The 13,368-nt window shown below is 39.9% G+C and overlaps 1 protein-coding gene across 5 annotated transcripts in view; it reads left to right on the top strand.

Annotated features, from left to right (window-relative positions):
• Positions 1-13,368, top strand: part of LOC128873085 (neuronal acetylcholine receptor subunit alpha-7-like) — a 163,823-nt gene that overhangs the window by 134,183 nt on the left and 16,272 nt on the right. For all 5 annotated transcript variants that reach the window (XM_054116360.1, XM_054116359.1, XM_054116357.1 and 2 more), the window contains 2 exons: positions 10,097-10,277; positions 12,149-12,224. In XM_054116360.1, the coding sequence (XP_053972335.1) occupies positions 10,097-10,277; positions 12,149-12,224 (257 nt within the window). The remainder of the gene's footprint in view (positions 1-10,096; positions 10,278-12,148; positions 12,225-13,368) is intronic.

Below are 13,368 nucleotides of genomic sequence, written 5' to 3'. Positions count from 1 at the left end.
TGAAAAATTCATCGAATCTACCACTTGGCTTAGTTGACATCGAGGGATCTCAACTTTGTATGAAGCAACTACTTAATACATTTATTTATTTGTAATTGAATAAGAATAAGGGAGGATATGTATGGATATAGTTCAACGAAGCTATGCGCGACGTCATTTGTTGATACCGTTAATTAGTGACCTGAGCGCTCGGATTAAACGACGCCGACGTTGGCTATGCTTTTATTCCCCCGTCCGATGCTTGACCATGCTAACTCCGCATCTAAAGCGCAACGCCAGATTTGTTAATTAGGCCATGTGCAACGATGGTAATTACCACGAGAGAAAAGGAATTAATGAACCGCGGCGTTTATTGATTTTAGGAAGTTTGCCGCCAAGAATATATTGGATCCTGATGTGATAACGATCCATTGGTTTAGTATAGTACAATATTCGAACAATATATCGAATTATAAATCATTCTTGGAACCACGTTATTCAAAGGTACATTTAAGTTAACGAAAAAAAAGAATATACAAACCTGATACAATTGTTAAGCAATATCAGTGGTTAATACTGTAAATGAGCAGAAGGTAAATCGTGTGAGTAAGAAATTCATTATAGTTATAGTTTTGTACGTAGAAGGATAAACGTTTAAAAATTTATTAGGGCGATTCTTACGTTACGTGCACACACAATGCATGGGGTGCGAAAATGCAATCACTAGCATTTTTCGGATGAAAATGCTCGCCGATGAGACTGTTGCCGGTCGTTTTCCGGCCAGAACAAATGACCCTAAACACATTAAGCTTGTTTCACCTGTTCCGACGCGACAATTCAATCGCTGCTAATCGAATTTTCGTTCGTTTCCTATGATTCATCGGTGACAGTCATATCTAGTAATCGACGTTCCATGCACGACTACCCTAAAACATTAACTATTTCTATTTCTACCATTAAAATTGTCAGAATATTAATCATTGTATTATTCGAACGTGCCACGGTGATTAACCAAAGTAATAACAACTTCAATATAAATAATATTTATATCTATATTTATATTAATGTTATGTTTAATATTAAAATGCATTCATAAAAATATTAAAAATACCTCTGATAGTAACGCAGTTTTCCTTTGTGATTTACATATTGATATTAAATATTTTCAAATATGTTTATCAGATAGCAATGCTCTACCGACTAGAGGCAATCAGAAACTGAAACAGAAATTTCCTCAAATTTTACTTTTCCGAAGGAATACTAATGATCAAGGCCACCAACAAGTGCACCATTCCGCCGCTATAAGAACCAATCCGCATAAATCCAATACTTTTCCTCCCTAGCCTAACGCCGGCCCACATCAATTGCACGCCCCAAATGATAAGCTTCGAGAATGATAAATTTCGTCAAAGTTTGCACGGTCCAGGAAACAATCGCGCGCAAGTGTGCATCTACCGGGCGAGGATTTTATTTCGCACGACCGAATTTCTGGAATGGTTCGGAGTCATGTCAGTGACTTGATATTAGGTCACCGTCAGAGACACTCCTCGGCACGGGACGGGTCGTGTGCAGCCGCATATAAAGCAGAGATTCGATTAATATGGCATAAATATCATTTGAAACAGTGGGCGTCGTGGGGGGGGGGGGGGGGGATGCTGGGATTCAGGGTTAGAAGGATGCGGAGCTTTAATGCATGACAAAATGAGTTTACATTCACAACGAGGAGGAGAAGGAGCGGGGGGGGGGGGCGTTTGGCGGCACAGTAGGGCAGACAGACGCGGAGGAGAGGAGTACACGAGTGTTGGAGGTTCGACTGCATAGGAAACTTGGAAACGAGCCAAAGGCAATATGCATTAGCCATCGCGTATTTCGAAATTCAAGCCAAAGCAGATTAAATCCTATTCCTGGACCCCCAAGCTTCGTTCGGTCCGTGTTGGGGCCTCGTTCACCCCCCACCCGCCCCGCTTCGATTCTTCCTTTAGCCACTGTCCTGTTTGCGGGCACATAATGAACACCGGCCCCTGTGGTATGTCAACGTCTGAACTTTTATAGCGTTTCGATTACCGTGCTAATCGATATGCGGTCACCCAAATCTGTCGGGGAGGCTAGGTTTCGTTGTACTTTGGCCACTGTAGGTTTAACGTTACACAGCATCCTCGTGTTCACGCGTCGCGTGGTCAACGAAAATTCAATTCTCTTTCTTCCTCGGATGCTAAAATTGGAACCGTGCACGTTACAATCTAGCTACAAACGCCGATAGAGGGATTGCATTTATTCGTGGGCGGATTTCGATGATAGACGTTCGTTTACACGATCGACAGGTGAAAGTAGAAGCTTTAGTGTTCGGAAAAGAAACACTCGGTTTTGTATTCCTGAAGCATTATCAACGATGAAATAGCTAGCTGAAGATATATTTACATTTATGCATGTACGACAAACGTAAATATACATAAATGCTAGTATAAAGTAATAGTATAAAATAATAGTATAAAATAATTAATACACGTACCTTTTTGAAGAAACAGTTCAACAGTAGCCAGACTCAAGCTGAGTAAAACTAGGGACACGTAACAATTTAATGTTGTACATCTCTTTTAACGATCATTTAGAAAATGTAAGGGACGAATAGCGAAACGATGAGGCTATATTTTGAAGTATGTTGGAACGGAAGTATACGGCTGACACATGCGGTATAGTATAGAGGGACATGTCAGTTTAATGCAGCAAATATTCATAGTAAATGTGTCAAACGCAGTAATGGTTCACAATTGCCTTCGTATGCACACTTTTAAAACAGGTCACTACTGATTTAGTTGTGTAATTCGCCGTGTGACACACGAGAGAAAATCCTGATCGCCCCATTGTGTTCGGAAAGGGCACTGCCGCGGATTGACGTATGCATTGATATAATAATTTCAGGTAAAAAAGAATTGTCGACGAGGAAAAGATAACACGTGTCTCTTTAGATTTGTAATTATTTAATTATATTTTTATTCTACGATTGGAGCCATTTTCAGACTAAATAATCATCGAAATAAATATTAATGTTAAAATAAATTAAGTGAAACGCGTAGTAATGAGACAAAAATTAGGATGAATAATACAAGAAAAATGTAAACAGTCTTACCCACAGACTGGAGGTGACAAGCGATTGGTACTTGGTCACAATCCATCTTGCTGGCCAATTCGCAAGTTATTTGACGGGGATTAATTTGGATTAAAGCATTCAGGCCATCCTAATCGAAGTCGGATGGTCGTCCGCAGCGCTTAATGTCACTCATACATGAATTGTCCTGCTTGGAACGTGGAAACCACTTCGAGCTGCTCATTCTGCCCCAAACTCCTTCATAGACGGTTCCTAAGGGTTAGGCGACCTCTGCATGTTTAGAATCATGATTTAATTCATGAAAAAGGAATTATCGTCTACATGCACTTTTATCATTTATCATTCTCGACAATTCTCAGTTATGATAATACGTGATACTCGGTAATTACTTTATAAATGGTCTTACCATAAATCCTTACCATGGTCCTGCCATTAGTTTTGGCTGGGAAATTAAAAATGAATTTGACACAGAAATTTTCCTAAATCTAAGTAATGATTAGACGTGTTCTATCTATTTTATCATACTTCACAATCTTATTTTTCAAGTCTATGAACATTCATATTATTCTTTACAGGATTCCATTCTAAGAGAAAGTAGCACAACCTTGAGAATTCATTAAACAAGGGTGTTCTCTTCAGCAGTTTTGATTTAAAAAAGAAACGAATGCTACCAAATGCAACGCAATGCATATCCAAAGTGCTGTACTGTTATTCAGAAAATCTCTATTAGAACCGATCCTAAGCTCGTAGCGCAATTTATGGCGGTACCGGACATTGTTTCTCTCAGATATTCGGTTCCAGATTCCCGAGTTTACCGAAACGTTCCCCTTAATCAAACGGGCCGCTACACGTGTCCAAATGTAAATAGCATTTAGTCACACGACGACGCTAATATCTAGGAGCACTTCAATTACCGTTTTCGTCGGAATGCGGCTAACCGAATCCAAAGGAAAGGGGGCCAGGCCGTTACGGCCGCGGCTTATTGAGGTCTAAATCAGTTTGGTCGGGCATAGCTGCATGACTTTCCAGTAATTAGGTATTGAGAGATCGTTTCCAGGACGTCGGACAATATATCGGTAATTGGTGGCGGAAGGTGTGATTCAGTAGTATGCAATTCCGAATGCTAGCAGCCTCTATCCATCGGTTTCCCATCCCCCTGTCCCTTTCCATTCGACGAAGATTAAGTGGTTTTCAGGCCTCCGGGCGCGAACAGTGCCAGAGATATCGTAGATACAATCGAGCAGGTGGAATTCATTCCGCGCATCGTGAATGCGATAGATATATGTGACCCGAGGATAAATTATTGCAAGCGGTTTATCCAAGAAAGACAAGCCCACGTGCGACATGCTTTACGGATTTTACCTTCCAGTGGTCGCCTGGTGTAAAACTATATTTCTTTAACAATGAAAGATTTATATTAAATTCAGTTGCTTATATTGAGTCCCAAGTAGAGTTAGTGCACTTAAATAGAGCAAGAATGTCTCGTGAGGAAATAAAACATTTTATATTTAATATAACCGGAATGTATTTACACCCTATTGGAAATCCCTTTATATTTCCAGGAATAATATCAAACGTTTTCGTCATTGTCCAATCAATCTTCGGGTCTACGAAAAACATATTATAGATTACAAATACTAAATTTAGCATAACATGTATCCACATATATTTGGTCGTTACTTGGTCGTTAGCGAGTTAATAGTACTTCTTGAGCCATGAACGAGTTGAAATTGAAAAGTGGATGGAGTTGGTTGTTATGAGATAGATACGGGATAGGAAATGACAGTGGCTTGGGTTATTTAAGCAGATACCAAAAACGTATTGTTTTCGGCTGATGGACAATAGTGATTCCGCAGTACGTCGGAAAATGCGGTCGCCAGTGCGCAATTTCAGATCTGACCGCGTACAGTGCTGCATCACAAGAGTTATACATCAATGACTGGGAGGGGACACCGAATATTTGAAGTTGTAATCGAAATTAGTTCGTATGGAAATAATCCATAGAAACCGGAAGTGAAACAGGTGCTTGTAGACGTTAACGAATGTAAAATTGCTGAACCATAAGTATTTCTGAAGCATACTCGACTAAGCTGTAGAACAATCGTCCATCCAGATAACTTTCCCATTTCTTCCTCTGAACAAAATGATTCTCTGTCTTCTTGACATTCGGTGTGGCCGCAATGAGATATTCAAGAGGGCGAAAGGTTTTCGCGACAACGGTGTTTAATGGCAAGACACAAGTGGAAAGTAGTTTGGCTGAAGGTACGAAACGATTTTTCACTTCGAACGACAGGAAAATCTCGGCTGATACGATGAGTTCGTGAACATTTTCGAGAACCGTCTACCAGCAGTGGCTTTGCCAAATGTCGTGTAATAATGGAGTTATATTTGCAGCGCCGGTTGCATGGTAGAGTTTCGGATAGACAATGGTGTCCCGGTTCGAGTAGCCACTTAATTCGCAATGATGTTTTCCCAACCGTCCGAAATCCTCCGCGAGGAACGACGGATCCGCGCGTTCCTTAAACACTTGAAATGGAATTTTTAAGTGACGATTCTTTCTATATTCATGTCCATTCGTACTAGTTGAAAACGTAGGTTCAGTGCTTTCAAAGGGATGTATAGTTAATTAATTCTGCAGTTTTCTTTTCATTTGAATAATTTGAATCTCTAGCTTTAGGAAATTTGTCATGTTTTTACAATTTTTTAATGTTTTTTCGATACGAACTCGTTTCAGATAATAACATGGTCGATTCTTCTGTATAACTATTCCTGTATAGTATTCAAAATGTAATTGTTTGTGTGATTATAGGTTACAAGAAATTCTAATAATAAGCAAGATTCCGTCAGAAACTTTTCAAAAAATGGATGGATAAATTTTGACTTCGTCACTGTGAAATGTTTCATTGTGCGATTAGGACCCCAATTAAAATTCAAATAGAGACTTTAAGATTAGTCACAACGTTATCATCGATCCTAAAGTCTCGATTACAAAAGTACAAGCGAAAAGTGGTCCACGTATCCCTGTTCCCCTTTATTCCCCGAAACCGATTCGTAGGAACGGTACGGGTGGAAGGACACATGAAATCTGCTTCTTCCTCGGATTTCGTGCAAATTACACATCCATCGGGTCGCTCGTTTCCACTCGAATATTGCTCCGTTTACGTGGTTGGCTCGTTTTGGCGATCACAAAACTCGGAACGATGCCGTGACACAGAAGGAGCCAATTGCAACCCCGGAGGATCGCCGCTCCTGTCCCCCTTCCTTTTTCCATCCGTACCTACAACCCCAATCACGGATTCACCTCTCTTCCCTTTCGATTTTCCCAGCATGTGCGCCATCGACGGGACCGTCGAGTGCCGTGGAAAGGGTTTGAAGGCTCACGAACCGAAACTATTTACCTGGGCGGACTTGACTGGCACAAATACGAACGATCGCGCACATCCACGTGTATGTATGACGAGCCACGGCTGTCGATCGTCGAAATCGCGATAGGACGCTGGAACGAACAGACGGGACGATATTTATGGAACCATGTTTTTTTTTTAAGAAGCGAACGGGAGCGTGCTGAACTTGCGTCCAAGTTTATTGGAGCGTCCTCGTCGAATGGAATTACCGCAAATTGTTAATGCCCTCGAGTGTGCGCGGATCTCATTTACGGTTCAATGTTGTGGAGCACGCTGGAAACGAAACGAAGGCCGATGATGAATGAGAAATTCCTTTTTTGTTTTGGTATTAATTATAGTATTAATTGGGAAGAAATATATTTTTTGCCTAGTGACGTCATCGAACTTCAATTCTAATGTATTGAGGGTTTGGAGCTGAACGACGATATTTGGAGAGATTTCAGTTAGCATGAATTAAGGGTTGAACATTGCAATTTTTTGAAGTAGTTAATATTTCACAGAGGAAGAAATAAGATTTGTCTAGGTATAGAGGGTACGAATACTTATGGGATTGACTAAATATTTTTTAATGAAGAAAATATTAAACAAAACCCCGTTCATTCATATCTTTTTATCACCCAATTTCGATCCACTTTCTTTATTTTTAATTCGCATATTTTCCCCTGTAGTTAAACTTAACCCTTTGATATTCCTCAAATCACTTCCTTTTCCAATTCACCCAACCCTGGCGTGCCTGGCGTCCCTTCTCTGCGTCTAAATTACCCTAATCGCTCAAATTGGGGAATCCCCTCGACGAAATTGACGCGAGCGACTTAATTGCTTGGCATCCGCTACAAAGTCGCGGATTAATGCTCGCGTCTACTTAGAAATCGTTTCAGAAGCCAAACGCTGCGAGTAACAGGCTCAACATTTAAACGTAAATCGATACTAATTCATCGCTCGGTCATGGCGCATAAATACCGCCGTTACATGGGCCGCATACACATTATCATCCTTGGTAGCACAGAAGCCCCGATGGGAATTTAATTTTCGTTGTCAAAGGGGACGCTGCTTATGCGAATTTAGCATGCGGCGAAAAGAAACGTGCAAGCACAGAGTGCACTGTGGCGTGAAGGGGGGTTAGGAGGGCGCGGGTGGTTTGAGAGCAAAGGGAGAGGGCGGCGGTCGTGTTGGTGGGTGTGGCAGGGCAGCAGGGTGAGTACGAGGTGGTACAGAGGGTGGATTCAAAAAGAATGAAATAACGGATTGGGTTGCGGCCAACTGGCCGGGTTCCAACCAATCCTTAGTCGCCTGGATGTGGGAGTATATTATGTATACCATTCAACCCACCTATATCCGTGCCCCGTGGAATCGTCCTGATGCATCCCCATTCAAAATCATATTTCCATGTGAGCTGCTCTTAGGCGGACTGAGACAGAAACAATAATTGAGAATGAACGATTCCCGCCAAGTAATTCCGGAGTTCCCCGTTTCGCATTCATTAACGATACTCCAGCGATTCGACGGGTCGTCCGGCGCTGCCGTGCGAATTTTCCGTTCGAATTGCTCGTAATTATGAATATAAATATAGACGGAAAGGCGGGGAGGTGCTGACGCTTTTCAGGGGAGAGAGATGGTAAGCGGTGAAACCGTTGGAGGAAATCAGGACGACGCTTCCGCGAGACGCTGTTCCCGTTTCGAGACGAAATAAACCCCTAAACGTCCACCGGCGGAAAATTTACTCGCTTTGGAAGGATTCTGATTCATTTTCTTTCCGGATCATGTTTGACTATGCACTGAATACTTGAGCAACTTGATTTATAGACACAGCGCTCCTGGACGAGGTCTCGTTCTCTGGCTACGTGTCCTCGGTGACACAGTTGCGGATGACTCCCTCTTCTCGAAACTAGCGATCCTGGCAATAAGAATGAAACGATTTTATCGCGAAGGACATTAGACGGTTTTGAAATCTTGTTACATCTTGGATGAGCTCTGACGAGTTCGACGTCTGAGGTCATCCAAAGTCTTCTGTAAAGATACTGATGAATGTATAGTATAAATGAAAGGCAAATAATTGTAATTGAATATTCACAGTCGATATAAGTAAAAGTATAGACAGAATTTGAAATTAGAAATTCACCTACTAACGTAAGGAGGCTGATGAATGTTTAATATAAATGAAAGACTAATAATTGTAATTGAATATTTACACTTGGTATGAATAGAAGTATTCATTTGGACTCATATTGTTTTGTATTCACCTTCATTATTATATCACATAAATTATAAAATTCTTGCTAACACACACTTGAAGACTCAGTCAATGTAAAATACCTAATTCTCTCGCCCACTTTTGGTGTACAGTAGTTACACTCACGCCTCTAACGAACGTCCATCGATAGATCAACGTCATTGTTTACATTGTAGCTCAACCTATTCGTTTTCATCGGTTAATTGTACAATAACAAGTCACTGTATGTAAATGATAGAATAGCATCGTGACAAGCTCGCGTAGAATTCGACTCCGAATTCGATTTGCCATTGTTAGTAGATTGCAACGAAACAAAGCGCCGGGATTGTCAAGTAACTGGAGTAGAACTACAAAGGAGCACGATGGAATTTTCTATAATTAACTCGCGATGACGAGGCTGTGTTGGTGTACCGTACGCAAGAGTAATTTGTTACTCGATAACAGATACTTGACAATACATCATTCAATGTTATCTGACGGAAATTGATGGCACTTGCACACCAGCGATACACTGTGACACGTTAACAAATGTCAAATTTAATGGAAATTATAACAGTGGTCATTGAAGAAGTAAAACGGTGTCACGTTTAGGGCTGTGAAATTTCTATGACTAGCACTGTCTATAAAGAATGAAATAATAAGTTTACTAGTTCTACAGATTTGTTGCAAGTGTTTTATAAAATTTTATTAATAACAAGAATGGCTTGACTTCAGTTTAGAAAAGTTATTTCCAAACAGGAGAACAGACTTTTATAAATGTAATATTCTCATGTTGAAACAATTTGCATGAAACGTTACTAAATCCTAAAAAGCATGGTTTTACTAATTCCCTTCGCGTTTATGTGAATATTTAAACCAAATCGATGGTATCGCCAATACGCAACTTAATATCCCAACGATGACATATTCCCTTCAAATAAGTTCCGTGATCAAGGGTTTAATGATTCAGAACTAACCGAGTTGCCCTTCGATGGCTTTGTCCATCATATATGAACACATATATGATGGACATTAATGAACTAGCTCTCCATTTGTTGGGCTTTACAGTTAAAAATTCACCAGCACGACCGTCTCTATTTGGAAGTTGTACATTTTAATTGCGAAGGACATACGTTTGATTTGTCACCAGTATTCATTTATTATAAAAAAAAAAGAAGTATATCTTAAAAAATTCTCGAAAAAATCGATACGTTTACGTAGCGAGTAAACCTCGATATCCACCTCTAATATTCATTGGGTACCCTCGAGTTGCCTAAGCTACGTGAATCGCGGCGTTCATTCTCTTACCTTTAGCTCTCGATTGGGGTCTAGTGAGACCTCAAACGTCGTTTAAAAATCAATCGAAACGCGTTTAACATTAACGATTGTTCGTTACAGCGCGGATGAGGGGTTCGACGGCACTTATCCAACGAACGTCGTCGTCAAGGACAATGGAACCTGCTTGTACGTACCGCCCGGTATATTCAAGAGCACTTGCAAGATAGACATTACTTGGTTCCCCTTTGACGATCAACGCTGTGAAATGAAATTCGGCTCCTGGACGTACGACGGCTTCCAGGTATTTACAACTAAGATGTTCGTTCCCTTTAAAGTCCAAATTTTTCTTAACGAATGATTGATCTTAATGTTAGAAGAAAAAGAGCTACCTGTTTACATTAAAAATTTCTGTTTCTGATTCTTCAATCACTCTTATTTTGTTTTCTATTGAGTTGTTCAGAAAGATTGTGCCAATTTTTAAAAAAAATTCAAAGGCACGTTTGAATGTTGGTATATATTTATTAAATTTCATAGGTACCAGGCAACCCATTTTTTAGCGATATAATAGTAACAATATAAAAGAAGCAATACAATAGTTTAGTAATTGAACTCTAACACAGTTTAACACAAATGTTAACTATGCCGTGCACTGTACTCCTCGAAATACACGCTTTAAGAAGGCACTAAGCACCAATCTGTGCTTCGTATGTTTAACAAAGTCGAACAATTGCTGGCAATCGATTTCTAAAAAGTAAAATGAACTTGTACTTCACCTGTACCTCATCGTATCGATCGAGGAAGAAACGAGCTTCCCGTAACTCGGTACTTATATAAGACACCGCGAATACCTGACCTATCTTCATTCGTCGCCCCGTGAACATTTTGAATAATTAAAATTGAGGATGCGAATTATACGATGCGACGGAATCTGAGACTGCTCGAGGGTTCATTAAGGAGGACAATAAGCAAGACGAAGTAGCAGCGGGGGAAGATAGCGATGAGGGAAGAGGAGTGGAACAGAGAAAGTGAAATACAAGATGGTTTCCCCGGGTTGCATTCGATTTGCTGAATAACGAACAAGATGCAAAGTAGTCTTCCTTTTCGATCACTTTCTCTTGCTTTGCTTCGTTTTATGTTCCGCAAATGAGTCGACCTCTGTAGGATTTTACTTCGTATAAGATTCGGATTGAAATAGAGAGAAGAATACACTACAAAGTAGCACGTGTTAAATAACGCGCTCAAAATTTAATAATGCACGGAATTTTCTGGACAGGTAGACTTTTAGCTGTGAGGGAAAAAAGCCGAAATAATTTTGAATGAATTTTTCAATCTGAATGTTGAGAATCCATGACAGAGCATTTTTATTTTATGGCGAATAATTCAGCTCGTTGCACGTCGATTATTTACGTCCCAGTTAGTAGACGCTTCAAAAGTTTGTAGCTCTATCTGGTGATAAGCAAATTTTTTTATCTAGATACTATATTTTAAACGACGAATAAAAGGGAAACAATTCTCAACCTATTAGTTCGATAATAAAGATTGCTATCTTAATTGTAAAATTAAATCAAATTTGACAAACCTCTCGAAAATATCGGTCCATGTTATTGTATATAAATTTTCCAATATACTGGTGTACGTAGATATTTCTAATTTATTTAAAGTACCTCAGAAACTATTCATTCTCCAACCACCGTACCCAAAATATATTTTTCATGTAGAATGACGAGAAGATAGTATCTCCATTTGAAAAAGTGGTTCACCTAAAATGTGTTGTTATACTTACAAAAAGAATATGATACTTGAAATATTTCCCTCATGAAACTAAAAAATAAGGAATACAAGTTCTACAAAGATAAAACAATTTATATCGTCCAAAATATGGAAATTATAATAAAACGAAACCTACAAAATTCCATTTTACATTTTCTACTTGTTTTCCACTTTTCCACCTGTTTGGAATTCCCTCGCGCTTGACTGCGCCTCCGTCCTGAACCACTCTTTACGTCGAGAAAATACATACATAATAAAACAAGAAGTTCCCATCGTCCCTTTTTCATATCTAATGCATCCGGCAGACCTGACACAATCGTACCCTATCGAATTCCGTGTCAACCCTCGCGTGCCGCGTTACAATAACTTTTCGTCTAATCGATTGCATTAAATTTTCAACAGTTGGACCTGCAACTGCAAGACGAGTCCGGCGGTGACATCAGCAGTTTCATCACTAACGGCGAGTGGGATCTGTTAGGTGAGTTTTTACAACCCTTATCGGGGATCGTTTCCCGACGTACAACCGAGTAGTTCGCCTGCCCGTGAAAGCAATTCCGCGCCGATTAGCAATTCTAAAATCCTCGGGCGAGTCCTGGGGCACAAAGGACACGCGATCAATCGTTTCGTAAGTCAACAGCAGCTGCATCTTACTACCGGGCTTTATCTAATTCAGATTTCCGTCGCCAGCTAAACTGGGAAAATAACATATTCGAGTTCAAGAGCGAAAATTAATGGGGAGGACCCTCGCACTCCGACTATAAATCACTCCAATTATTTCGATCGCAGCGAGCCGTCCGTGTTACACTAATGCACGCTTGCTCGACGAATCTAATACCCATTAACGAATGACTTAATTTGTTGGTCAATATCTCGGTTGAATACTTCTATGCCATTCAGAATTTTGAAAGCTTCATTTTTTTAAACAACCATTGCTGGTTTAATATACGCAAACAATCCAGCCCACGTTCAAAAAAAAATTAATAAGACACTTAACGATCTAGGTTTTCAGCGTTATCGAATCATGAATAAGATATATGTAACTGTACAAGTGAAAAGGTGTAAGGTAACTACAACGTGAGACAAATCACATAAGTTAATTTTATTACAAACGGATCGTATTGATTTTCTCAAGTTAAATTTTTCGAAGATCTACGTCATCGTAGTCAATTTATTATATAGGCATACCAAACAATATTTGTTTCTATTTTAGAACTAAAATTATTTCATACAGGCATCCTTGTAGAACACTGTACGTAGATCACTCTGTACCTAAATTCAGCCATACATTGTAATTACCTTGCGAAAACTGATTGCAATATTCTATTTATTTGCACAATTAATTCCACACGCGGGGCCAAGGTCCGAGTCCTAATGATTCATACGCACGTGGGGCAATAATTATGGAAGATACAGTCTGTAAATCATTTCCGAGCAGTCGCGCATTTTTAATCAAAATGAATACGAAAGGAGGAAGTTATTTGTAGCTTGCAGTCGCGGGGAAAGTTTTTCATCTGCATTTCTGGAATGGTTGAAACAGTTGAGCGAGACAACAGTCACTTAATAATGTACCATTAGCGCAGCGCCCCGTTGAATTATTTGCTCTCATACTGCGGGATATCGCG

This window comes from Hylaeus volcanicus, chromosome 3 (assembly GCF_026283585.1).
Source record: "Hylaeus volcanicus isolate JK05 chromosome 3, UHH_iyHylVolc1.0_haploid, whole genome shotgun sequence".
In the NCBI taxonomy this organism is placed as follows: domain Eukaryota; kingdom Metazoa; phylum Arthropoda; class Insecta; order Hymenoptera; family Colletidae; genus Hylaeus; species Hylaeus volcanicus.
The sequence above is the reverse complement of the archived record's forward strand: the minus strand, read 5'-3'. Positions and strand labels throughout refer to the sequence as shown.